This window comes from Heteronotia binoei, chromosome 18, assembly GCF_032191835.1.
Source record: "Heteronotia binoei isolate CCM8104 ecotype False Entrance Well chromosome 18, APGP_CSIRO_Hbin_v1, whole genome shotgun sequence".
NCBI classification, from domain to species: domain Eukaryota; kingdom Metazoa; phylum Chordata; class Lepidosauria; order Squamata; family Gekkonidae; genus Heteronotia; species Heteronotia binoei.
In genome coordinates, this window is record NC_083240.1 from 29,266,275 (window position 1) to 29,294,177 (window position 27,903).

General features: G+C 41.8%; 1 protein-coding gene across 1 annotated transcript in view; it reads left to right on the plus strand.

The window, feature by feature from the left end:
• The window catches only part of RABEP1 (rabaptin, RAB GTPase binding effector protein 1), an 88,631-nt gene that overhangs the window by 20,323 nt on the left and 40,405 nt on the right, over positions 1 to 27,903 (plus strand). The window contains exons 2-4 of the mRNA XM_060259504.1: positions 19,668 to 19,793; positions 21,281 to 21,484; positions 24,445 to 24,605. Of these exons, the coding sequence (XP_060115487.1) occupies positions 19,668 to 19,793; positions 21,281 to 21,484; positions 24,445 to 24,605 (491 nt within the window). The remainder of the gene's footprint in view (positions 1 to 19,667; positions 19,794 to 21,280; positions 21,485 to 24,444; positions 24,606 to 27,903) is intronic.

The following is a 27,903-nucleotide window of genomic DNA, read 5'->3' on the forward strand; positions in this document are numbered from 1 at the left end:
TGCACCCAGGCCCCACCCCTCTATTCTCCATTGGGCAAGTTTTTCCTCCAGGACTTCTGCCCACCCAATCGTAGGGACAGAAGGGATCTTGGAAGATGTAGGCCTCGTTACTACTCTAATACAGGCTTCCTTGGAGCCTGTGGGCCACACTAAACCTAGGATCATGACAGTAGTTGTTAGTCTCCATTTGTTACTAGTGTACCATTAAGTAAAACCCACTTGTTTGTTCTTGAGCACTTTCAATAAACTTATTATTGTTATACTCAGGTCATTTTTCCCTTTTTTCACTGTTGCACTAATAAGAGGCGAGCAGGATATGAATCTAAATAAAAGAACCTAGTGAGGACACCTCACTCTGCCTCAGTTGCCTGGAAAATGGTAGTAACAGGAGTCTTCTGTAGGGTTGTTTGATGATTCAGCATACTGAATCTGCTGTGTTAAATGAATAATTCAAAGTGCTGTGGTCTTGCGGTTTTGCTTAAGGTGAAGGAAATAATTCCATCTCAAGCTTTTAAAAGCAGTGGGCTGAGCTCTGAAAATAACATGTGGCTGTGCTGTTCTGCAGCTATGTAGTTCTTCTGCCCCTGCCTCAGGCCCTCTTGCTGATATTGAGGTAGCTATAAGTTTAAGGGACAGTAAAGTTTTCTTAGATATAATATAAATCTTAGTGCTGCATTTGTTAATTTGGGGAATAGAAAGCAAAATAATTGATGTCTGAGTTTGTCGGTGCAAGATTGTCTGACTGCTTTTTTAAAAAACAAACACAAAAACAAGGCTTCATTTCTTTAGTCAAAGCGGCAGGAGTAATGCAATGGTTATAGGTGGTAAGAACTATCAGTGCTTGTCTTAACATAGGATATTGGTTGAGGGCAAGGTGCCCTGTTAGATGGGACTTGTGTACTGAGAACAAGGCTCTTATGGTGATAGCAGAGGTGCTGCTCGCCATGTTTCTTGTGGTTAGGGGGCACAGAAGTTTAATAATTGTCCTGAGATGATGGCTTCTGACAGGTGCACGCCTTAAATTAGCTTTCATACTGAACAGAGTTGGAATCCAGTGATACCTTTAAGATACAAAGTATGGGCTTTTTTTAATCTGTTAAAATTTTTTTATTATTCTGTGTGCTGATTAACTGCCCATCCTCTATATGTAACATTGTCAGGGCTTTTTTTGAGCAGAAACACGCAGGTAGGTCCGGCTGGAGCCTGTGGGCCACACAGGGTGTGTGGCCTAATATGCAAATAAGTTCCTGCTGGGCTTTTTCTGCAAAAACCCCAGTGAAACAATGGTGCTGTCAGGAGGTATGGCCTAATATGCAAATGAGTTCCTGATGGGCTTTTCTACAAAAAAAGCCCTGAAGATTGTTATTACTGTTTCTGTTTCATTCTGTTTGAGGAAGTGTGCTTGGCATATGAAAGCTCACACTTAAACTTTGTTGGTCTTAAAGGTGCCACTGGACTCCAGCTTTGCTCTATAGCTTCAGATCAGCATCGATGCACACTTGGATCTAGCTTTCATATTGTCATTGATCTCAAGGTTTTGTGCCCTGTATTCTTGCCCACCCTTAATAATTTGTCGAGCAGGAATAACAGTAATCTTACTGTATTGATGAATGAACAACTCTTGCACACCCTTGTTTAAGCAGTTTACAGACCATACAATGTCTTATCCTGCTTATCCTGTTTGTGGTCCCATTGGCTTTTATGTGACCTAGAGTAAATGTGTTGTGCTGCAGAAATAACATTTACAAGGATCAATGCAACCCTTCCTCATCCTAATTGCAGTTGTCTTCATTATATTTGTTATTTCTTCACAGTGTCTTTGTCCTCATTGTATCTATTTATTTTATTTTGATAAATTTATATTCCGCCCTTTCCCAAACGGGCTCAGGGCGGATTACATCCAAGTAAAACCAGTCAAATACAATAAAACCAATAAAATGCAATTAAAAGCAAAACAACACAATACAGTACTATATAACAAAGACGGGCAGGCTCAGTGCAGGTTGGAATATAATCAGTGGCCCATTGGTATCTTCCTCCTCTTGCGTCTTTCTTAGGATCTCTGTAATCTTGCCAACAGTTGTTTCCTGAGTTGAAGTCCTATAATTGCTGTATATGTACTTATTACAAACAACTTTAAAAGGGGATTAGATAGATTCATGGAAGATAGATCTGGCTACTAGCCATGGTGACTGTGGGGAACGTCCTTATTCAGAGGTACTAAACCTCTGAATCCCGGAGGCAGGAGGCAACGGTCTTGGTGTCTCTGCCCTGTTGTTGGCCCTGCAGATGAACTGGTTGGCCACTGTCTGAGACAGGATGCTGGACTAGATGGACCACTGGTGTGATCCAGCAGGGCTCTTTTTATGTTCTGTTTCACAAAGACTGCTAGAAGCCCGTCCAGAAAAAAATGCAAAAGCAGCAGTGTTAACATATTGTATTGTGACCAAACAAAATCTTTCAAAGTGCTTGACACAGATTATAGAATTTTTCTTTATAGACAAAAAATCTTGAGAGTGCTAAAATCATCAGGCCATCAAAGATTTTATTTTATTTTGATCATCAAAGGTATCTTTAGAAGCATGCTTCTGATTAATGTTGGAGACATTAATTATACTCCCTTATCTAACATACAAAGTCAAGGCAGGTAATGGATTAATAGTGCCTTTAATTCGTAAAAACAGTGGGCAAAATCCGTCATCTTGTTGGATTTTTATCAATTTGAATGAGAAAGACTAAAGCACATATTTAATTCTTATTGAAGTCAATGGGACGCTGGTTGGAAAGTGCCCAGTAAAATCATTGTGTTTTAAAACAGAACTATTTTAAATGAGATTGGACTGCACCAAGTGCCTTTCAAAAGAGGGGAAACCCTTGACTATCTTTTAGCGGCAACCAAAGAGCGAGTCAGAAGATTTTCCTGGGTGAAGGAGTTCCACAGTTGTGGTGTCACAACCAAAAAGGCTGTGCCTCTTTTCAGTTGGCAACCTGAACTTTGTAATTTAGGTGGTGATCTGTGCAACTCAATATCACTAGGAGAGATCCAAGAGTACAAAGAGATTCCAATGGGAGTGTTATAAGTGCAGAAAAAAAATTGAACTGTTGTAGATAGTTTCTGCTTTGGGTTAGAACTAGAAACGTAAATTTTCCAGACATTTTAAAAACCTCAGGAAAATATTATTTGAGGGTGTGTGTGAAAAACTGAAATATAGCCAGCATTTTCTTATCAAATATTAATTTTAATTTAATATCTGTAAAAGAATAAAATGCATAATGTATGAGTTAGTGTATACAGTTGTCATTTATAGAATGATAAATGCCTTCATTTTCTAAGCAACCCCCCCCCCCCCCCGGTGATTTGTGGGGAAATTTCTCTAGTTAGAATCTAAATTGGGAGAGCTAGGGAAGTGTTATGGCTCTGTGGTAGAACATTTGCTTGTCATTGAGAAGGTCCAGGTTCAACCACTGGCATTTGCAGGTAAAAGAACCAGGCAGGAGGTGATGTGAAAGACAGCTGCCTGAAACTCTGGAGAGCCACTGCAAGTCTAACTAGACAGTACTGACTTAGATAGATCAGTGGTCTGATTCAGTTTAAGTCAGTTTCATGTGTTCTTTAGTGGCTTAGAAAGCTTGGGCGACTGTATAGCTCATTGCTGGGAATATAATTGATCCAGGGAAGCACACTTGTAAATGCATGAAATAAACCCGTTCTTAATTAACAACACGTGTTGATCAAATATTGCATTGAACATAATTCTCAGGTGAATGTGAATGAACAAAACCTAGAAAAGTTGAACGTATGAACATATGAAGCTGCCCTATACTGAATCATACCCTTGGTCCATCAAAGTCAGTATTGTCTATTCGGACTGGCAGCGGCTCTCCAAGGTCTTAAGCTGAGGTTTTTCATGTTTACTTTTTAGTTGGAGATACCGGGGATTGAACCTGGGACCTTCTACTTACCAAGCAGATGCTCTACCACTGAGCCACTGTCTCTCTCCAATCTATAATATACATTGAAAGAATTTAGGTTCTCATAGAACTTTTTAAAGCACAATGGACAGGTTCTCCCCCCCCCCCCAATATATTTTTTATCTAGGTCATCATAGAAACTGTTCATGCACTGGGTCTACATACTTAGGCTTCCAGGAAGTAGAAATGGTGAAGCCAGCTTGTCAGTTCTGATAAGCCTGTGTGCTTATCTCTGCTAGATTTCTGTACAAATTCTTCTGCTAAAAATGGGAAAAAACGCCCTATACATTGGCCATTGGACATTTTAGCAATCTTTCCCACAGAAGGTGTTGGAACAGCAATAACCTAGAGGGAACATGGATCCCAGCTATGCGATTATCAACTCTGTAATTGATACTTGTTGAATCGACGTTGATTTCAGATGCATGAAATAAGCATGCAGTGCAAGAAAGCCCTTTAAGTGCACCCAGCGCAGAGAGAATTTTAAATCAAAGCCTGAATTCTAATAAGTAGTTTATTGGCTTCATGAATGCACCTTTCTGCATTATAGTTAGATGTATGAACTGCTTTACACATTAACTTGTAACAGAAAACTTGGAGGGATCTGTCTATCAATGGCATGATCTGACCATGGTGACACCATATACAGAGACAGCAGGCTTCTAATACCAGTGCTAAGAGGCAGCATCAGGGGAAGGCTGTGACCTCTGTGCGGTGTTTGTTTGGCCATTCAGGGTAAAGTGGTTGGTCTCAGTGTGGAACAGGATGCTGGACTAGATGAACCACTGGTCTGGTTCTGTTTATGTTCTTAAATGGCTGCTTGAAACATCATCTACTAATGATATAACCTGGCTTTGATGTCCCTGTCCTGCAAAATCTCCACTGTTCCTACCTGTTTACTTATCTGTCTTCCTTCTCTACCACTGTACTCCTGGCTTTGATTTTATGGATTTACTCCGACATGGTCTTGTGATAACCTGCTCAGTTTGTCTGCACCCCCTTCCTAAAAAATTATACCTTAGGGATGAGCATGACTTGTCTATGAGGGCTGTTAGATCCATTAAATTTCCAGACTTCTCTGAGGGGCTTTCAGATGGATTTGCTAACTCTCCAAACTGCCTGACTCATGAGACACTCCTGATTACTCTGAGTTACTACTCCATCTGAAAGAGTACCAGAGAATAATCTGTACTGCTTCAGTTTATAACAGTGGTTTTCAGACAGTGTTCCAGGAAGACTTTGGTTTCCTTAACTTTTGGCAGACAAACTTTTCTGAAAATCAGGTTGTGGATAATTAATAATCTTCCCATGTAATGCTTAGCCACAGGGGAAGTGTGTTGGGTGCATTACTTAGTGCACTCTCAATTTACACATGTTGACAGCCGAGACAGTTGTCCTTGGTCAGTGCCTCATGAACAAGTACCCAAATCTTTTGCTAGGGTTTCTGTAGCAGGCATTCACGGGCTCCCTCAGCATATGTCGATTGGAAGGGTTGAAAATTTGAAATTGTTGATTTGCAGCGTTAACTGTGATGACAGCCAGCTGGATATATGCATAATATAGAGTGGCATTTCCCAGCCTATGGGTTGGGACCCAGAAGTTGGTTGCAGAGCCTCTGAAAGTGGGTCACAAGCCAGCCCTTCCTAACAGCTGCTCTTGCCCTTTTCATTGCTCCTTCATATTTTGGAAATCAGGATCTGATCCTGGAAGCAGTAGCTTCTATGTCACACATTAGTGGGTATTTTTTATTCAGTTAGTATACATGTTGATCATGTAAAACATGTCCTGGTGGTGACTAGAGTAAGTTTTTTAGAATCTTGGGCGGGGGGGGGGGGAGTTAAAGGGGCTTATGGAGAAGGAGAGGGTGGGCCAAGGCTGTAATGCAACTTCTACATGCAAGGGGTGTGAATGTTAGAATACCACTTGCTTGGGATTCATAGTAGGGGCAGCTGTGTCCTCTGTGCAATATTTATTGGTTCCTCAAAAGCATCTGGTTAGCTACTGTAGGAGATAGAATGCTGAACTAGATGGATGCCAAGAGTGCCAAAAAACCCGCTTGGGCTAGCCCTGAATGGGTCACTGTACCAGTAAATTTGGACATGGCTTTCTTTTTAAAGAAAAGGCCCAGCAGGAACTCATTTGCATATTAGGCCACACTCCCTGATGTCACCGTCATTTCACACAGGACTTTTTAATAGAAAAAGCTGGGCAAGAACTCATTTGCAAATTAGGCCATACCCCCTGACCACCAAGCTAGCCAGAATGATGTTCCTGCTCAAAAAAATCCTCTGAATTTGGATATGTGGACCACTGTACCCAAAAAGGCTGGGAACCACTGCTGTTAGAGCTTTTTTTGTTGTGTGATTGGAGAAAGGAATTATTCCCCCAATCCTTGCAGTTGTGGGTTTGTGCTTTGCCTCTGAACACTGGAAGGAAATATGTGTTATCATTGGTGTCTTTACCTGTTAACTAATATGCAAAACCCCCCAAAGAATAACTCCTTTCAGTCATGGGCTGTTTTTCACTGACTTGCTAGAATTCCTTTCCCCTTGTTCTGATAGTTGATTGTGCAGTTTCATTTGTATAGAATTGCACTAGAATATATGCCCTCTGTTGTGAAAAGGAAAGTGGTGCCAGTTAAGGACATTCATCATGTGGACTCCTTCAGTAGCTTTAGTGCAGTGTTCTAGGCAAATACGATGTGTGTGTGTGTTCGTGTGTGTGTGTATTTTGATGTAGTAGTCAAGGAATGAAGACAATGTAAAGCAAGTGAACTGTTAAGCAATGCTTGCTTAAAATAACAAAATATTATCCAGTTAACTCAGTCTTAATTTCCAGTAGCCTCATCTTTCTGTCCGAGTTAAATTAGATGGACCAAAATTTATTCAGTTCTAAACTGAGTTCACATACAGAGGTTTAATATGATTTCATTCCAGATCCCTACTTAATCTAGATTACTTTCCTTTTGTATACAAGCCCTGAAGATATTTTTTTCCTCTGTTACCTGTTGGGAAACTGAAGGCTCAAGTTACCATACAGCTTAAAAGTTCAAAAGTTTTTTTTTTTAATAATTGGAAAGTGCCCAAATTGTTATGCAAGTTAAGTTGTAGTGACAACAGATGATTTATTGTAGAAGCAATAGATATATTCCTTAAATGAATGTGTGTAAATAGACTTCATTGGGAATTGGGCTGCAGGAATAAAAATGACCAGATTATATACATAGTCTATTTCAAAGTCCGGATTGTAGTGGGAAAAGATCCATCCAGTAATTGTTTTTGGCAAGTTAATTTCATTATGTTGTTTAGGAGAAAATACATTCTCATATTATTAAGCTGTACAACCGGTTGATATTGTTAGCTGATTTAGCAAACTAATTGCACTAAGTTTAGCCTCCACCATGTTTGCTTCCATTGATGGGTATTGTGTTTATGTTGAAAAGTTTAAGCAGCATTCCATGTAAAAGTGGTAATTCAAAACCAGATTTTATATATCTGACTAAACTCTCATTGAAAGCTTATTAAAACTCAAAACGGTGGTTACTATCATTTAGTTACTATCATTTTTTGAGCTGGCTTGGTGTCAGGGGTGTGGCCTAATACGCAAATAAGTTCCTGCTGGGCTGTGCAGAACAATGGTGGCATCAGGGTGTGTGGTTTAATTTGCAAATGAATTCCATCTGGACTTTTTCTACAAAAGAAGCCCTGCTGTTGTTAATATGAACATTGCATCTAGTGTTTCTTGTAAGTTTCTAAAACATATTTCTATGTTTAAGAAATGAGGGCATTCCACAACCGGGGTGCCATGACCAAAAAGGCCTTGCTCCTGGCTATTACGTGCTTCACCTCTCTGAATTGGGTTGCCAATCCCCAGGTGGGGGCAGGGGATCCCCCGGTTTGGAGGCCTTCCCCCGCTTCAGGGTCGTCAGAAGGGGAGGGAAGGGAAATGTCTGCTGGGAACTCTGTTATTCCCTAGGGAGATTTATTCCCATAGAAAATCATGGAGAATTGATCAGCGGGTATCTGGGGCTCTAGGGGGGGCTGTTTTTTGAGGTAGAGGCACCAAATTTTCAGTATAGTATCTAGTGCCTCTCCCCAAAATACCCCCCAAGTTTCAAAAAGATTGGACCATGGGGTCCAATTCTATGAGCCCCAAAAGAAGGTGCCCCTATCCTTCATTATTTCCTATAGAAGGAAGGCATTGAAAAGGTGTGCCGTCCCTTTAAATGTGATGGCCAGAACTCCCATTGGAGTTCAATTATGCTTGTCACAGCCTTGATCTTGGCTCCATCCCTAATGTCTCCTGGCTCCACCCCCAAAGTCCCCAGACATTTCTTAAATTGGACTTGGCAACCCTATGTCTGAAACAGGTGGAAGGCTGACCAGAAACATACAGAAGATTGTCCTTTATACAGGGCCATTTTGGGAATGGAACTTGCCAGTGCTGAATACCAGTGCCTTTTTTCAGTGATCTCAAGTTCTGATACTGATGTGCTGGCCCACCTGACTCAGCCAGAATGAGAGAAAGAAAACTCAGAAACAGCCTAATAGGGAGCTGCAAAGAGAGGGAGGAATTGCTGAAAATTGGTACAACCTTATATATTTATTAATTTATTTAACTAATATGTACCCTGACTTTCTCCCCACTCAGCCCCCAGAACAGCTTGCATCATTCCTCTCCCCTCCATTTTCTCCTCACAACAGTCTTGTGAGGTAGATTAGGCTGAGTGTGTGTGACTGGCCCAAGGTCACCCAGTGTGCTTCCACAGCTCAAGTGGGGAATTTAACCTGGATCTCCAGGTATTAATTTGACACTCTTAAACATTACACCATATAGATAAATCTAGGTGGGCAGCCATGTTGGTCTGAAGCAATAGAACAAAGTTGGAGTCCAGTAGCACCCTTAAGACCAACAGTATTTTATTCAGGATGTAAGCTTTCCATCTGATGAAGTGTGCATTTAGCACACAAAAGCTTACATCCTGAATAAAGCTGTTGGTCTTAAAGGCGCTACTGGATTCCAACTTTGTTCTACTACACTATATGCATACTGGAATCTCTCTTTTTACTGTAAAGAAAAAGAAAAGAGCACTGCTTTTATATAGCTTCATCCTAAACTGTTCATGGCCTTAAAGGTATTGATCAGCACTTTGAATTAGGCATGGAAATTTTAAAGAAATGAAATGAAGCTGCTACTGAATAAGTCCAAAGCTGTTTGTCAGCTGCATGAACAGATGGCCGCTAGGTGAAAAGACTAGAGCAGGGGTGTCAAGCATGCAGCCCGGGGGCCAAATCAGGCCCACAAACAAATCAAAAGTAGGTTTGCAATTTATAGATACACACCTGAGCAGCATACTCAAGATTGCTATGTTACAGACATTGTCTCCAGTTTTTGATGCAATAATTCAGAACAAGAGGTGTCAGTTATCAGAAACTGTTAAATAAATGAAATACTGCAAGAGTGCTAATGTTTTAAGCATTTTAAGTGTTTTTAAAAAAATCTTTAATTGTTTGTCTGTGTCCTTTATAAAGTTTATATCTCCACTACTTGGCATTGCATTTTATGACCCATATGGCCTAGCCCAACAAGGTCTCATTTGTGTCAGATCCAGCCCTCATAACAAATGAGTTTGACATCCCTGGGCTAGAGGACTGGTTCATTAGCAACAGTGGCTGTCAAAGGGTATGTCTCTGTGCTGGATGCATTCCCTGTAAAGTTTGCAGCATTACTGATTTTGTTCTGCATTTGGTTTTGGATTCTGTTCTTGTTTCTGGAGGGTGAGGCTGTGATTATCTGCAGCTGTTGTTACTTTACTGTTGTGATTTTTTTGTTGGCTATGATTTTTATCTGTTGTTTTGGAACTCTTACACTGCACATTTATTTGAGTCTTGTTGTTCAGTTATATATAGCCTTGTGAGTAGCTCTGAACTTAAACTGGAAAAGCAGTATTTTTAGTAAATAAGTGGCTACCATTGGTATCTGAGCCATTAGCAGCTATGATTGCCAGCTCTGGGATGGGAAATACCTGGAGGTTTGAGGGCGGAGCCTGGGGAGGGCAGGTTTTCCAGAGGGAAAAGATCTCTTCAGGGTACAGTGCCATAGGGTGTCCAAAACAGCCATTTTCTTCAGGGGATTTGATCGTTGTCATCTGGAGATAAACTGCAATGCCAGGATATCTCCAGGCCTTACCTGGAGGTTGACAACCCTTCCCCAGCTCATAACAGACATCACTGAGGAGCATATATTTGGATTTCTCTGAAAATTAAGCTTCTTAGACACATAAAACTTGCACAGTCCTGAATGGTACTTGTAGGAAAGACAGTGAATTTACTGAAGATTTACTTTACTGAAGTCTCAGCATCCCAGTCTTAAAGGAAATAAATTTTGTCCTCTTTATTCGCAGTCATTTGCTATCAATTTATCTTATCTATGCTTGTAATATCCAGTTATTTTCTGCTTCTAGTCTTCTTCCATTGCTAATCTCTCATCTAGCCTTGCTGCTTTCTTTCAACAGTGTGCTGTTCAGTTATGTTTTCAAAGGCAGCATTTCTTATCTTTCCTCTGTATTTCCTGCCAGTTCCTCTATTTCTGTTATCTGTGGCTGATTTTATTTCAACCTAAAGATCTCATGGTATTTTGCTAGTTCTCTGTTTCCCCCCAGATGCCATCAGTAACTCAGAGTGCAATCCTAAGAAGACTTGTGCCCTTCTACAAGGCTTTTTTTTTCGGGAAAAAGAGTGCCAGAACTCTCAAGTTCGGGGTACCCCTCCTGAACTTTTAAACATTTTTTTGAGAATTTCATTTCCTGCCCTTCTAAATCCTTGAATATGTAACAGTTCAGGATTGCAGTATAGGTCCTGTTTTAAATATCAAGATTACTTCTGTCCACACTCTTGTTTGATTCTTCTCATTTGTATTATGGTTATGCTTCTAGTTGGACTTCCTATGAGTTGAGGTGATGAGATCCTGATTTTTTTTTCATGTTACAAACATTTTAACTGGTAAAAGTTGATTGATTTGCCTGTCTCTTTAATTAAGTCTAAATTGTATATCTTGTACTCCTAACTAAAGCTACCCAAGTGGTTTGCAGTATTATTTTTTAAAAATCAAACCAATGTTATAATTAAAATGCAAACCTGAAGCATACAATTCCAGCAACCAGGGGTAGGGGGAAACACTACAGGAAGTCATGTGCCAGATTGTTGTTGAGATTTTAAAGAGATGATAGTTCATTATGGTGGATTCTTGAAGTGGATTGGACAGGGAGGAATGAAAGAATTTATAGAATAAATTTTAAACATTAAAATTGGGATAGTTCTGTTTTTTATGAGAAGAACAGATATTCTAAAAAACCTTTTTGGTGTTATGACATACATTTTATAACCCCCAAATTATTCTGAACTGACAATCTCTTTTACTTGATTGTTAATTTGTTCTCCTAAAGAGACCTTTATGCTACTGATCTGCCCAAATTAAATCCATCATGCGGAGGTTATTTTCCTTACCTGTTCATGGTCAAAGGACTGCTACTGCTTCCACCATCCGCTTTGCTTCTGTGCTGAGCAACAGACTCTGCAGTTTCAAATGTATCCATGTTTTATGGTGCTTCCCCTAGGGGAGGAAAGTGTGAGGATTGCAGTGTACATCAGTGGTGATTATGGGGAGACCAGGTACATCTTAAATCAAACCAGCTTCTGTACTATTCAGCCATCATCCAGTTGGGGACAAAGGGTCTTCAGACTTGAATCTCAATAGATAAGGGAAGAAAATAATTTTTCACATGCCTTTGGCCTCTCATTTCTGTCTTTTCTATTTCAGATTCAAAATGAAGAACCAACACTTCCCAAATAAGGGGGTGGATAGTTGGGATACTGAAGCCAAAAGAAAGGGGTTTTTTGTGGGGGAGGAGGGGCGGTGTCTTAGAATTTCAATGTCTGTTTCATACTGTTCATGCAAACTGTATGACAGCTTTTTCAGAAATGGTGATATTGCTTTAAATATTTGTAAACACGAAATTTCAGAAGGAGGCCGCTCTGAATCACAGGAACAGGCGGAGTGGCCTCAGCTCTGTCATATGAATTTTGCCACTGTGCGGCAATCTCAATACCGATATCTACAAAGTGCCTCGCTCTGTGTCTTGTTCCAGTCTCCTGTTTCAGTCAGGTGGTGTTTTATCACAGCCCTAGGCCTGTGAGGCTTTGTTTACTACATGCCCAGCCACTGTCATTAAATATGGAAGATTGCGTTACCGAGTGTGGAATGGGAGCACAGCTGCACAAATGCTGTGCTGGGAAAACCTTATGCAGAAAAATGCTGAAGAAATAATTACCATTCTTGCTTAGGTTTCAGATCCTTACAGGATTTAGGACCAGCCTCCTCTTGTTTGCATATGTATACTAGGGGTTCTGTTGGCAGCACAATTACCTGGACTCTGAAAAATTCTGCCCCCTTTTTGTTTTGGGGTTGATGTTGCCTCTCCTTTTGTTTTGGGCTTGATGTCCTCTAGTCCTTGAATCAACTCTGATGTTGTTTGAGTAAGCCAGCCTTTCTCTTAGCCCACTAAGAATTTAGGAACTAATGAGACCTATCTGCTGATGGGAGAAAGCTTTGTGCATGAACAGAATGGAAATTTAGAGGCAGTAGCTTGCAACATAATCTAGTGTGTGGTACAATATGACCTAGATGCTGCTGCACTTTAAAAATTAAGCTGTTTACCTTTCTCGGCCCCCGTTTCCTATTAAGGTGACTTCCCCTTGGGAAAATGGTTGCAGGGATAAGCCATGTTAAGGATACTAAAGGACTCTGCAACTTGGAAGTCAAATTGGTGATTGTAGCAAAGTGGTTTCCTGGCATTTTATTTATTTCCATTTCCTGCCAATGAAATAATATCTTTGTTCCTGAATTACATGTGGGACATGATGTTCTATTTTATTCTTTTTACCTGGCAACCAGTTCTCAAGGAATCTAAGGACCATTGATGGAACTTCTAAATCATTGCCTAAGATGTTTGTGTATGTGTATAGAAATTACACTGAATGTCTTCTAGGGCAGGGATGTTAAGGAAAGTAATTTTACAGTGTTGATGTAGTGATCCATGCAGAAAACTTGAGGTATTGTGGGTTGATGGTAGGCTTATGGCTGAGGCAGCAGGCATCCTATCCCAGCTATTATTCCATCAGTTGGCCTCCCTTGTGGCAACATTGTGTCTTACTGCAGTGCTATCCTTAGGCTCCCCAATCCCCAGGTCCCAGCAGGGGATCCCCTGGTTTTACTGGCTTCTCCCTGCCCCCAGCCAGCTGGCCGGCGGGGGGGAAGCCCTGTCCCCACAGTCACCATGTACCTCTAGAGCTCCAGCAGGTTTAGAAACTTGCAAACAGGTCCATTTTTAAAATGTGTGCCTTTAAAGTTGAGCAGGAAACAGGAAGTGCTTCATGGGGAAGGGTCAGCAGCAGTTTCGTCAGAGCACAGACCCTCCGTTTCTTTTGGTTTTGTTTTCAGAGCAAGTAAAGTTGTGGAGGAACCAGACCCTGTGTGTGTGTGTGTATGAGAAAGAGAGGGGGCAGGGTATTCCCCGGTTTAGAGGCCCTCCCCCCGCTTTAGAAAGTGTGTGTGGGGGGGGGAAGGAAATGTCTACTGGGCACTCTATTATTCCCTGTGGAGAACGATTCCCATAGGGAATAATGGGGAATTGATCCGCGGGTATCTGAGGGGGATGTTCTTTGAGGTAGAGGCACTAAATTTGCAGCATAGCATCTGATGCCTTTCCTCAAAACACCCTCCACATTTCAAAAGAATTGGACCAGGGGGCCATTTCTATGAGCCCCCAAAGAAGGTGCCCCTATCCATTATTTCTAATGGAGGAAAGGCATTGAAAAGGTGCGCAGTCCCTTTCAATGTGATGGCCAGAACTCCCTTTGGAGTTCAATTGTACTTGTTCCAACCTTGCTCATGTACTTGTACTTGTTCCAACCTTGTTCCAATGACTCCTGGCCCCACCCCCAAAGTCTCCTGGCTGCACCCCCAAAGTCCTCAGATATTTCTTGAATTGGACTTGGCAACCCTACCTGCTATTACTACCATCATTTAATCTGGGCCTATAATAGTTTATCTTGTATGATGTGCCCTTCCAGCCTGTGGCGCACTTTATTTATTGTTTTATTGTTTCTGCTTGTTTAATTTTAATTTATTGTTTTATCTCTGAACTATAGGTGCTTATTGTTGTTGTTGTATGTTGTGATCCTCCTTGAGCCCATTTGCGGGAAAGGGCGGAATATAAGCCTACTAAATTAAAAAAATAAATTATGGGTCTGCAAGAAAAATATGGAAACTGGGGCAGGGAAGGGAGGGGGCTTCTGTAAGATGGCAGCACATCTCTTTAGTTTGTTTTTAAAAGAAAGAAACCATTTCTATACTGCCTTTCCACCCAAATTGTGGTCTCAAGGCAGCAAGCCTTTAAAACTGCATTTATAACATTAAAACTGCATTTATAAAAATAATAGAGGAAAAAAATGCATAAACTGCCAAACTCAGACAACACCACAGACAGGGATGAGGGCCAGTAGCAGTTATAGGGATTCTGCCAAACCAAACAAAAAAAGTCTTCACCTGCTGGTAGAAGACAGTGATAGAGAGAAACAGGCAGCATGTCCTATTGGAAATTTCCTTCATTGACACTGGAATGGAGATGGGAGATGGAAGGGCTGTCATGTAAGGCCTCCCACCCAGAGTGGGAGGCGGATGTACTGTGTCCTCTGTACAGAAAAATGTGCATAACTGTGTATTTATGAGAGGATTCCATCAGAGTTGTAACACTAATAATATTCTACCCACGTTATATCTCTTGGGTCACGTGCTAATCTGTTCTAGTATGGGACTGCATAGTGATGGAATCAGAGAGCAATCTTGTAAGTGTGCTTGTAACAGCAGCACTTTTGGTATATTTGTGGCTGAAACAACCTTTTAATTATTGTACATTTTAGTCTTTTACAACTGATGATTCGTAGGGTTTATGTTAACAGGTATTGAAGCTTCAAAGGGGCACTACAGTTTGCGCTTTTCATGCAGGTTTTCATAGTGTCATGTCTGTCTGACAGATAACGGTTTTGGGGAAAATCTCCTGCATTGCCTTGCAGCACTACAAAGTGCCATAGATTGGTAGGATATGATGAGGTAGGAGGAACAGGTACTGACAGCGGAGATGTCAGAAGCTTGGAACCGTAGGTGTCAAAAGGTGCTGTAAGATATGAGGGTTTGTGCTGGAAGGAACAATTTTGGTGTAGAGGCTTGGGTGGGAGGGTTTTTGACCAATGGTCAGTGATGAAGCCATAATGGGCTATTATAATTACCTCAAAAATATTATTTGTAGGTTATTATAATTACTGTGCATGCTATGTAAACAGCTCTAATGCATGTATTGATTCAGATCCTGCAGTAACTGGGCTATTATTAAAAAGCAGTGGCTGTGGGTCTGCCCATGGGGATGGGAACAAATTGCTTTAGTGGAGCAGTGCACAAAATGGGCATTTGTCCCCTAATGAAATTTACCACACAAGAAGCAGTGGCTGCTGTTTAAAGACAGCAGAGCATTGTTTGAAGTTTTGATTGTGGGATTTTGGATCGTCTTCAGTAGTCATTTTACACAACCTTGGAATTGGCATGTTTGTTGAATGTGGAGGATTTACCATTTGTTGCTGTCTTCTGAGTTATAAAATCTGGCTTGAGGCGTCATGATACTTGCTGGCTTGGTGAAGTATACCTCTGGATATTGAAAACCAGAATGCCCTTTAGATAAGCAGGCGTGAAAGAAGGTGATTACAAATTCTAGCTTTTATACCATGTACTGTTGTTGTGTCATGTGGGGTAGTTTATGGATGTGTTCATTTAATAGTGAGGTACTTAACTGTAAGCTAGAATTGGCTCTTAAAGTTTTATGTACTCTTCCTCTTCTGTCATCCCTTCATTGGTTTCAGTAGCCCATTTGTATATAAAAGTTAAGCACATGATATGTCAGGAAGTGAAGAAAGCAGGGGGGATTTTGAGCAGGAACGCACAGGAACGGAGTTCTGGCTGTCTTGGTAGCAGGGGTGTGGCCTAATATGCAAATGAGTCCCTGCTGGTTTTTTCTACAAAAAGCCCTGTGTGATGTCAGGAGGTGTGGCCTAATACGCACACGAGTTTCTGCTGGGCTTTTTCTACCAAAAAAGCCCTGGAAGAAAGTTAAAGTCTCTGGTTAGTTACGAGGTTCTGTCCATGACCATATAGATACATAGCATTTATAACCCCACCAATGGGGGACCTGAAGAGTCTTCTGTCATTTCCATCTCCTCCATTTTATCCTTACAACAAACCTATGAGGTAGGTTAGGCTGGGAATATGACTGGCCCAAGGTTACCCAGGAAGTTTCTGTGCCAGAGTATTGATTCAAACCTGGATCCTCTGATGCTAACCACTACAGCACACTGATTCTCATATGTGATAGCATGGTCATTATCCTGAATGTGCAAGGCACATTCTGATTGCAAATTCATGACTGCTCTTCCACTACTGGATGCTATGAGTTTCTTTCTGGCTTTTCTTCCTGTTTCACCTCGGTCTTGGGAGTCCCTACAGCCACTGATTTAAACTTGTAGCAGAATTTGGTAGGAATGACACAATGAAGTTATGATGTGGTAGAATGGCCTCTATACCACTATAGAGTATAGATGGGGGAAATAACATTTTGTGTGTGTGTGTGTAAAACAAAACAAAGTATCCTTTCTAATGAAAGACAGTAAGCACAGCAAGCAAAATGCTGGGCTGGAAACCCCCCCAAAAATGATTTTGGGGAGGGGGGGGGCATAAATGTTGAAAAAATAGAATATAGATAATACTTATTACTTTTTGTCTCTGCCTTATTTTGCTGCATTAACAATATAAAATGTGTAATTTATAACTTGGTTAGCATATAGAATTATACTGCCTGGCATATTAATGAGGAGGAGGAAGAAGAAGAAGAAAGGGGGAGGGGGGAGGAGAAGAAGAAGAAGAAATAATTATTGGATTTATATCCCACCCTACACTCTGAATCTCAGAGCAATCACAATCTCCTTAACCTCCCCCCCCCAACAACAGACACCCTGTGAGGTGGGTGGGGCTGAGAGAGCTCTTGCAGCAGCTGCCCTTTCAAGGACAACTCCTGTGATAGCTATGCCTGACCCAAGGCCATTCCAGCAGGTGCAAGTGGAGGAGTGGGGAATCAAACCTAGTTCTCCCAGATAAGAGTCCATGCACTTAACCACTACACCAAACTGGCTCACATAGCCTGTGCTTGAGAGAAGGTCCTGTTCCCATATGGCTATCTTTGAGATTCTCAGCAGCAGTGGCTAGGAATGTGAAGGCTGGTGGGAGGAGGGGTGTCTATTGTTGTAAACAATCCTGAGGCCCATGCAAGCAGGGAAGGACAGTTTAAAAATCCAACTGAATAAATAAATTAAATTAATAAATAATTTTCTGTCCCCCTTCCCAAGACTTTTCATTTTTTTTCCAAGCAGGAAAACTGGAAGTTTGGGGAAGTACTGTGTTACAACAGATTGTAACTCTCTTTTTTCTATACTGGATCCTTGGATCAATCCACTTTGCACCTTTCTTGATGCATTTTAATATTGGGGCAAAAGCAAAAAGTCTGTAGGAGAGCTTTTGAGCTCCTTATCGATGAAAAGTCCTTGCTGCTGATCCTTATCTATTTGCCGCTTTTTGATTGACAACTTCCTGCTTTTGCTGTAGCATAATGATTTTTATTTTGTAATTTGTTAGGATTGTGTTTAAAGTGGGGGGGAGGGGGGTTAAGGGCTTAGCCCTTGCATAAGCCAAAAGAAGACATACAAATATTTAAAAAAATTGATGACTGGAAAATGTGCTGCTGCAGTTGCACAGATAGCATGGTATCTGACTATCTTGATGTTCTATCAGGACCTTACTTTGTTTCCCTGCACGGCAGAACAGGCCTGCTTTGACTTGCAGACCCTGCTCTGCCCACCCCTCCTGGGTGTTGCCAACTCCTGGAGGGAGGTTACTTCCTCCTTCCACTAGGGTTACTCACTGCCATCACCTGCTCTTTTGGGACTGTTTCCTGCTAGGAGGGACAGGGCTCCTACCTCCCCTTCCCAACCTGAGGCCCTGCTTCTATGTCCTTCGTTACCCAGAGCCTGGTTACCACAGGGACCAGTTACAACTCTTGGAGAAATAGCCATATGCACACAGACCGCTTTCCTCCCAACCCAGGGTCCCCTCTTGCATTAGTGTGTCCAAGATGTTGAGGGATCTGGGTGCTACAGAGACTGAGAACCAACCTCCAAAGTGAAAAAAAGATGTATTGCCAAGAAAATATTTACAAGCATCCTTAAGCACAGCACTAGATCAGCAAATGGATTTTAAATAAAATTGGTCATAAATGCAATCCCCTTTCTCTGTTCTGCTCTAACTGATGTTAGCACAGGCACTAATAATCTCAGAGTTACAAGATTCCTATTTGCATCCGGGCCGTTACCAGGCTGGGAGACTGCATGGGCAGAAAAAGATGGCTGTCTGCTTGCATACTCAGGCGTTTGTCCAGCTCAATATCTCAAGGAAGAGAGAGAATAATTTCCCCTTGCAAGGAAGTTTTTTTAACCCGCTGTCTCCATCCACTTTACATCATTCCCTCCGCCCCCTTGACCCAGTCTGTCTAGGTTGCAGGTATATCCTTGGAGCCCTCCTGGAAGGCATTATGGGAAATCTCCAGAAACAGGGACTTCCTAGCACCAAATTCCTTAGTTGGTTTTCATTCCGAGGCCATCAGCATACGTACAGCTGTAATCTAGCAGGCCATTGAACTGGCTCCCTGCCACTTCCAGAAAGAAGAATACACTTGTGTGTGTGTGCAGGGGAAGGTATTTATGAAGTTTGTGCATTGTGCAGGGGGTTGGACTAGATGCCCTGGAGGTCCCTTCCAACTATTTGGTTCTATGACTTTTAAAACTCCAAATGTGTGGTGGGGGTGGATCTCCACACCCCATACAATTGCAGGTGTGTGAACATGGAAGAGGTGGGCTCAGTGTTCTTTCCGTACATTCTATAGCCTGATTCTCTGTGTATTAAGTTTACTTGTGCAGTTTATTTTGATTATATTGTCTTGGTGTTGTATCTACCTCTTTGCCTGTCTTGAATCTGCTACTAGGATAATTGAATAGATGTGTTTATTATAGGTTTTGTCTGGAGGGAGGGGAGATTCAAAGGGTTAAGTATTTTGTGAATATTTGACTGCAATTGCTGTATATCCTTTAAAAGTTTAATAAAAGTAATGTTGGGGGCGGGGGGGGGAGAAATCATCCATCAGACTAGTCAGAGTGCTTCCAAGTCAAGAGCATTTGCAATGACAGGCATAATGATTTTCATGAGCCCAGCAAGGATTTTGTAAGGTTCTGTGCTCATTCCTTCCAGTCCAACTGGCAGACAGAGAAATGAGATTGGAGTGGGTAGTCCATCCAGTCAGCAGGATAACTGTGTACCAAGTTGGTACCTCTTTTCTTGTGCAACCTGTATTGCTGAGGATGAAGCTACTTTCTGGACAAACTCTTGTGTTTCCTGTCAGGCTCAAAGAGCAAGAAGGCTGTCTTGATGAAGATGCAACTCTTTTGACTGTCGGTGTCATGCCTTTTTATCTTGTTTGCTCATTTTAGCACTCCTTCAGCGGGTAGCAGAACTGGAAAAAATTAATGCCGAATTTTTACGCACAAAGCAGCAACTGGAGCAAGAATTTAATCAAAAGAGGGCAAAATTTAAAGAGCTGTACCTGGCGAAGGAAGGTAAGCTTTAGGTTGTCTGGAATTATGTGTTCTTAATGTTAATCTGGTTAATTGGGTGACAGGAAGTTTGCTACTGAAGGTTTATTGCATTGTGTGTCATGAAAGCTTTTCAAACCTCAGGCTCCAAAATGAGTTGCTGATCGAATGTGAAATAAACAGGCCACGGTAACTTAAAAATGGGAGATAGCATTCAACTCTTGTGGTCTGTGTATGTGGCACAAAACTGAACACCTGCCGATTAGTCTGATTTATCTAGTTACATATACAGCTATTTTTAGCTTGGCTTTTTAATGCACAAGTTCAGAGAACACCTCCGGAAGCAACAACTGATGCCTGGAAACAGTGTTGTTATCCCAAAGACTCAATTGTGAGTGGATGGTCTCATTTATTTGAATTTTTTTAAAATCACGGCTACCTCGGAATGCCTGCCTTGTTTGTGCAGACTGCATTATCACAGCTCTTGGGAATGCAGGTGAAGAATACTTTGCTTGTAATGAAAAACTGGCTTTTAAAAAGTGTGGGACCATACCCAAACTCTGATGTCGTAATCAGTAAACCCAGACCAGTTATGAACCACAACAGGAGAGATTAAAGGCTGTGCAAGCTCTGAGCTGCAGCAGCAAGGAAGGTCTGGACATTAAAATCCTGAACAAATTAGAAAGGATGCTGCTTAAATAGGTCCTTGAAACAGGCCCTCCTAACTCTCAAAGACCTTCTGAAGCACCCCATGAATGAAGAGAATTGTTCTTAATGATGACTGAAGTCTGTGCTTTTCCTTCTTTTTAGAATATTGTGTGCTTTGCTTTCTCTGAACTTTCAGAAGCTCAAGGAAGCCTTCATTGTGTCAGTTTCTGTAGTTTAGGAGATTAACCTATGTGGCAGTGATGTGAAAGTACTGTTTTAGAAGTGTCAGAAATTTATTATTATTTATTATTTATTTATTTATTTCATTTATATCCCGCCCTCCCCCACCACGGCAGTTTCAGGGCGGCTAACAACATTCTACAATCATACAATAACAAGTAAAACCTTAAAATTACAATATAGAGCAATAAAACATTAAAATATTAACTTAAAACCAGTCCAGTAATACAGTTGTGATGCGGTATAGATCTTTAGACCGCATTGGCGGACCCTTGGTTACCGTTTTTCCTAGCAGTCCGAGTATGCTAATTTAAAAAGGGTGGTCTTGCAGGCCCTGCGGAACTGTTCAAGGTTCCGCAGGGCCCGCACCTCCTCTGGGAGTTTATTATTGGAGAATCTGGAGCACAACTGAGGCACCAAGTGAACTTTATTGCCTTTTCCATGGTAGAGAGGCATAAGCGAAGTGCCAGTATTGCAGTTGGTTAAATATCACACTCATTGTGGGGGTCTGCATCAAATTGAGAACCAACAACACAAGCTGCCTAGAGTTCTGTTTCACCCATCTCTCCTGCAAACGTGCCATGCTGTTAAGTGGACACACTTTGTATTTCATTTTATTTCAGAGGATCTGAAAAGGCAAAATGCAATTTTGCAGGCTGCCCAGGATGACCTGGAGCAACTGCGGACGCAGCTCATGGATGCCCAGGCCGAAATGGAGAACATTAAAGCCATTGCAACAGTGTCTGAAAACACGAAGCAGGAAGCTATTGATGAGGTGAAGAAGCAATGGCAGGAAGAAGTTGCTTCGCTGCAGGCTATAATGAAAGGTAGGGCTTTGAAGGAAGTGGGCTTAACTGCTGCGCGCACACACACACAAAGTTCTATGTTTAGTGATGCCATAGTTGGTTAATATGTGGTTAGCTGCTCCTAAACCACATGCTTCATACAGTTTTTGTAAGGCGGTAGGTGAATGGAGACGGTACATTAAGTTAAAGTCAGAGGGTTTGCCTTGCAAGATAACTTGGGGTGGTTCTTCAGCAGATCTCTCTTTTTGTTTTCCATCCCAGACTGCATTTTACTTCAGCATTTCTTCTTACTTCAGCAGTGTTTTGGGACCAGTGTCAGAAGGAAGGGAATTTGGAGAAGGGGCCAAGTCAGTATTCATCACCGCTTTGGCACTGAAGAGCTTTCCAGAGTATTATGTTATTCTTTAGTGCTCTTCCGGGGCAGCATCTGTATCTCTGCCTCTTAAGCAGTGGAATGTGTCTGCAGACTTTATGGCTTGGATTTGAAAAGCAACTTTTCATGTGGAAGGCATTGTTTTTCCTTTACTGCTATGAGCATAAGAAAGGAAGCGGGCTCATCTTTTGCACACTTGTGTGTGATCTTTGGGACCACATTGTTGTGATCACTGTTAATTTCCTCCCTGTGATGGATTGTGTGTGTGTTTGTGTGTGTGTGAGAGAGAGAGAGAGACCAAGTTAAGCAAGAGATAGGCAACCACACCCCTTGATGTGAAATACGTGTACGTGGCAAAAGAAAAAAACTTCCATGTGGGAAACAGAGAGAAACGTTATCTTCTAATGGAACGCTTAAACAAGGGATAACAGTTTGCTGTTTTGTGAGTAGAAGAAATTAGATTCTTGCTGCATTAATGAAAGGCTCATCTGTAAAATATTGTGGGGCTTGCCTGTTAACTTGTCATTTGCTAGGTGTCTGTCTCAGAATTTAGAGTGAACTAGAGCGAGTCCAAGTTGTCAAACATATGGCCCATGGACCAGAACTGGCTTGTCCAGGGCTCTTATCTATCCCACGAGCAGCTGGTCATTACCTTTATTGCTAGATAGATTTAACATTATGTGTTTTAACTGTTGTTAGCTGCCCTGAGCCCAATAGGGGAGGGTGGGATATAAATATAGTTAAATAAATAGATGACAGAGGCTGTGCATTATGTCCCTGTATACTGTCCCCAGTGCTAATGCATAAAGGGGTGGGAGTGGGAGGGTGGGCATCTGGGAGATACTTTAAGGAAACACTGTTACTGTTAAAGCATGTTTGTCTTCTGAGTAAAATATAATGCTAATTGAGTTGGCTGTGTTTGTATCTCTTGTACTTGGCATTACAGTTTATGGCACACGTGGCCCAGCCCAGCAAAATGATATTTATGTCAGATCCAGCCCTTGTAAAAATGAGTTCAGCATCTCTGGACTAAGTTGTTGTCATTGTCACAGCTTTCATTGGCATTTGTGCCATAAGGGTGGGTTGTTTGGTGCTGGAACTGCAGCTGATCAATCAGCTTGATAGATCAAACACAAAGGTGCACCGCTTCCCATTAATTGGATAATGATGTTTTTTAAAAAAGACTTTCAATATAAAAATTGAAAGAAATTCAGATGGCAGGTACTATTTTAGAGATTTTCTTTTTGCCATTGCATGGAAGGGAATACTTGTTCTAAGACATTGTCTGCTCTGATGTGCAGGTACCCAGTGAGAGTTAATGAGATGCAGGGATTAAGTGTTCGATGAGGACCTGGGAGATTCAGGTTCAGATCCTCACTTGCTGCAAAACTCACAGGGGTGATCTTGTGCCAGTCACATCCTCTCAGCTAACTTGTTTCGCAGGATTGTTTCAAGGGTAAAATGGAGGAGGGGAGAGAAACACGCATGCGGCCGTGAACTCCTTTGTAAAAGGAAAGGGGGGTAAGAATCAAATAAATACAGTAGGAAATAAAATTGTGCTTTCTTTCTCCTTCAGAGCTATTTTTGTTCATGTAAAACATCTACCTTTATTGGCAGTTAATTGCCTAATATTTCTTTAATCACATGGTAGCCTTAGTTGCATAAGTAACAGATTTGTGGAAATTCTGGCCTCAAATCAGATTAGGATGTACCTAAAATTCTTCAGAGGTCAAGATCATCAGTTCTACTTATATCACAGCATTGGCCATTATGGTACATTCATTGGCATGCAACTGTTTTGAACTAACATCTTGTTTTGATAATTCACTATTTGTTTTAGTATTTTTCTCAGTCTACAAAATACATTGCAGATCTGTTGTACTACCTTATGCTAAGGGAACAATAGCGGCTTAAATTTACCGTAGCATAACTGGAAAACTTGAATCCTGCACATTTACTTGGGAATAGGGTTGCCAGGTCCCCTGGGATGTGGGTGGGGGATAGAGTTGCCAGATCCTCCTGTCAATATGGGGATGGAGCCTGGGGAGGACAGGGACCATACAACGCCATAGAGCCCACCCTCTAAAGAATCCTTTTTCTCCAGGAAAAGTGATCTCTGGAGATGAGCTGTAATTCTAAGGGATCCCCAAGTTCCATGTGGAGGCTGACATCCCTGCTTGGGAATCTTGTTTCACTGATTCCCAGAGTTCCTGGTTCTTCACCTAAGTGTGGTTTAGGTCCGAATAAGATAAAACACAGAAGGAACTCATGGCACAGGGCTTGTACATGTCTTTCCTCTCCTTGCAGGGATAAGTGACACTTCAAAGTAGTGTTTTAAATTGCAGAAGAGTCGGGAGTAGATCAGAAGTAAATCCTCTCTCCTAATAACCCTTCTCCAATCTTCAAAACAACCACTTGGGGCTACTAGTAAGCTTTAAAAAAAAAAAAAAAGAGCGCAAACCAGGAATTCATAATCTTCTCTGGTGCATCCCTAAGACCTCAGCCCAAGACACCTGGTAGTTTTGTAATGAGCTTGTTGCCTACTGAAGTGGGTGAGTAGGGGGTGAAAGAAGTGATTTGTAACTTATTTATCATTGTAATTAAACAGAAACCGTCCGTGACTATGAACGCCAGTTTCATCACAGGATGGAGAAGGAGCGAGCTCAGTGGAACCAGTACCGGGAGAACATGGAAAGAGAAATAATGGAGCTGAGGAGACGGCTTTCAGAAGGTCAGGAAGAGGAAAATCTCGAAAACGAAATGAAGAAGGTAGGCCAGAAACTTATTCTCAGTTTTTGAAGGGGGAAAGCAGGGATTTGTACCCTGTTTCTTCTTTTTTAACTGGAGTTCTCAAAGCAGTTGACAGCATTTATAAAACTGTGACGTTTGTTTGTTCTCCTTCTGAAGCAGCCTCTGTTTGTGTAATAAACATGGCCGCCACTCATAACTGACAGATTTGAGTGGGCTGAGTATTCAGGAGCTGCTTTGTGAAGGCAGCGCTTTTTTGGGGTGCTTTTTTGTCTCCTGTTCGGGCATCTGATCTATCATGGCCAAGGCAGCTCTTTTAGGGTCATTGCCTGCCGGATCTTACGCAGGGCTTTTTTCCCTGGGGGAATGCATTGGAACAGAATTATGGAACCTTTTTCTGGAAACAAAATACGCAACGAATGCTTTAAAGTTAATGGGGGGGGCCACCCATGTGTTTCTCCTCCATTTCCCTCTTAAGAGTTCTAGCACCTCTTCTTCCAGGGAGGGGAAAAACCCTGCTCCTACTTCTGCCATGAACATAGCCTCCAGCTCTGTTTCAGAAAGGAAGCCATCGCTATCCTCCCAATGATTCATGGCTTGAGCTGCCAAAAGATGCACTATGCAAGCTTACGATCCGAATTGGCCGCCACTCCTTTAAGGAGCTCTGTCTTCGCTCTCTTCTTTCCCTGAGCCAGGGAGTCGAGAAAAGAAAGGAGAGCCAGTAGGATATAAGATCCAATAAAGCCCAGAGAAAAAAAATAAGAGTTAGCAAGATAAGTGAAATAGAAAGTAGAAGCAGAACAGCCTACTCTTGAACTGCTCTTCCTGATGAGACACGAAAAGAACTGACAGGTGGATGACTCCCACAGCAGAGAGTGGAAGGAGAAAAAAAAGTTGTTTCTGCCTCCCTGAGTGGATGGCGGGAATCACCCCATCAAGATGTCCTCCTTTTTTCAGAGGAGAAGGACCCTTCACGGTAAGTATCCAGTTGTCCAATCTCAGATGATTTCATGAGAAAGATATGTTGATGTTTAGAAAGCAGCAGAGATTAAAAACAGAATTTTGAAACACTGAACTAAAAAAAAAAAATCCGAGAACTTAAACAAGCAAGTAGACACAAAATCCAACCTCCCACTCATGGAAAGCAAGTCATTCTTCAGATACCCCAGGCATCATAAGAACATAAGAGAAGCTATGTTGGATCAGGCCAATGGCCTGATATATATATACACATTGTGGTTAATAGCCACTGATGGACCACTGCTCCATATTTTTATCTCAACCCCTCTTGAAGGTGACTATGCTTGTGGCCGCCACCACCTCCTGTGGCAGTGAATTCCACATGTTAATCACCCTTTGGGTGAAGAAGTACTTTTATCCGTTTTAACCTGTCTGCTCAGCAATTTCATCGAATGCCCACGAGTTCTTGTATTGTGAGAAAGGGAGAAAAGTACTTATTTCTCTACTTTCTCCATCCCATGCATTATCTTATAAACCTCTATCATGTCACCCTGCAGTCAACGTTTCTCCAAGCTAGAGTCCCAAGCGTTTCAACCTTTCTTCATAGGGAAAGTGTTCCAGCCCTTTAATCATTCTAGTTGCCCTTTTCTGGACTTTCTCCAATGCTATAATATCTTTTTTGAGGTGCGGCGACCAGAACTGCACACAGTACTCCAAATGAGACCGCACCATCGATTTATATAGGGGCATTATGATACTGGCTGATTTGTTTTCAATTCCCTTCCTAATAATTGTCAGCATTGCGTTGGCCTTTTTTATTGCAAACGCACACTGTCTTGACATTTTCAGTGAGTTATCTACCACGACCCCAAGTTCTCTCTCTTGGTCAGTCTCTGCCAGTTCACATCCCATCAACTTGTATTTGTAGCTGGGATTCTTGGCCCCAATGTGCATTACTTTGCACTTGGCCACATTGAACCGCATCTGCCACGTTGACGCCCACTCACCCAGCCTCAGCAGATCCCTTTGGAGTTCCTCACAATCCTCTCTGGTTTTCACCACCCTGAAAAATTTAGTGTCATCCACAAACTTGGCCACTTCACTGCTCACTCCCAACTCTAAATCATTTATGAACAAGTTAAGGAGCATGGGACCCAGTACCGAGCCCTGCGGCACCCCACTGCTTACCGTCCTCCTCTGCGAAGACTGCCCATTTATACATCTGACCAAGTGAGCTTGGAGTCACAAAACTTTGTCCTAGAAAGTTGATCTTTAATGTACTACTGAATCACTTGACAGATACTCCATCAAAATAAACAGGGTCCGTGAAAGAGTATGATAGCTTGTAAATAATATAAATAAATTGTGTTTATTTCAATGAGCTTTGTGCCGGAGAACTTACTGATAGATGGAAAGTCATACTTAAGGATGTGGTTTCAGATCTACTCAAGCCAAAAATATACCCAGGAAATACCTTATTGGTATTTTTTCAGATATATTTCGGCTACCCAGATGTATCTGGTTTTCTTGGGAAAACCAGGGGGAAAATCCAGAGAAAATTCCAGATTTATTTGGGGATTACCCATAGATCTGGAAACAGCTGAAAGGCAAGAGCAGATAGCTCTCACCTCTCAGCTGTCTGTTGAGCTTCTATTGCAGTCCCTTTAAAGGTTAAGTTGAGCTTCTATTGCAGTCCCTTTAAAGGTTAAAGGGACTGCAGAAGACAGTATGAGGATCAGTTGTGCAGAGTGTTCCTGCCAGCTCAGCTCTGGGTGGCCAGTTTAAACCAGGCTGCATGAGAAGCCAGTCCCAGAAGTTGCTGTTCCTCAGGTAGCATAGCAGTCTGTTAGCTGCAGTGGAGCTGTTTCTTTTGTCAGCCTCTCCTGCAGTGCAATTTAAACTGTGCTGCAGGAGAAGCCATCCTGGCCAGGTCTGTTTGCAGCTGGGAGAGATCTCCTGGTGACACGCAGATGCTGGGGCCAGCATCACCTGCAGTGCAGTTTAAGCCACACTGCAGGAGAACCTAAGGATCAGGCTGGCTTTTTTTAAAAAAATATTTTTCTTCTTGAGTCTATTGGACCCCCCAAAAGATTTCAGATTTCTGAAAAATCCCAGATCAATACCATACCAGTATTGGGATCTGGGATTTTTTGGAAAGACTGGAATTTTTTTTTTATTCAATAGACCCAGACCAAAAAATACCAATAAAAAAAATTGCACACCCCTAGTCATAGATTTTGTGACTGACTGGACACCCAGATTTCCTTTTTATACCTCTGGCATTGTGTACATTGTATCCCTATCAATGCAATTTGGGAATGAGTGCTTTGTGGTTGATAGAACCATTTTGTTGAGGTAT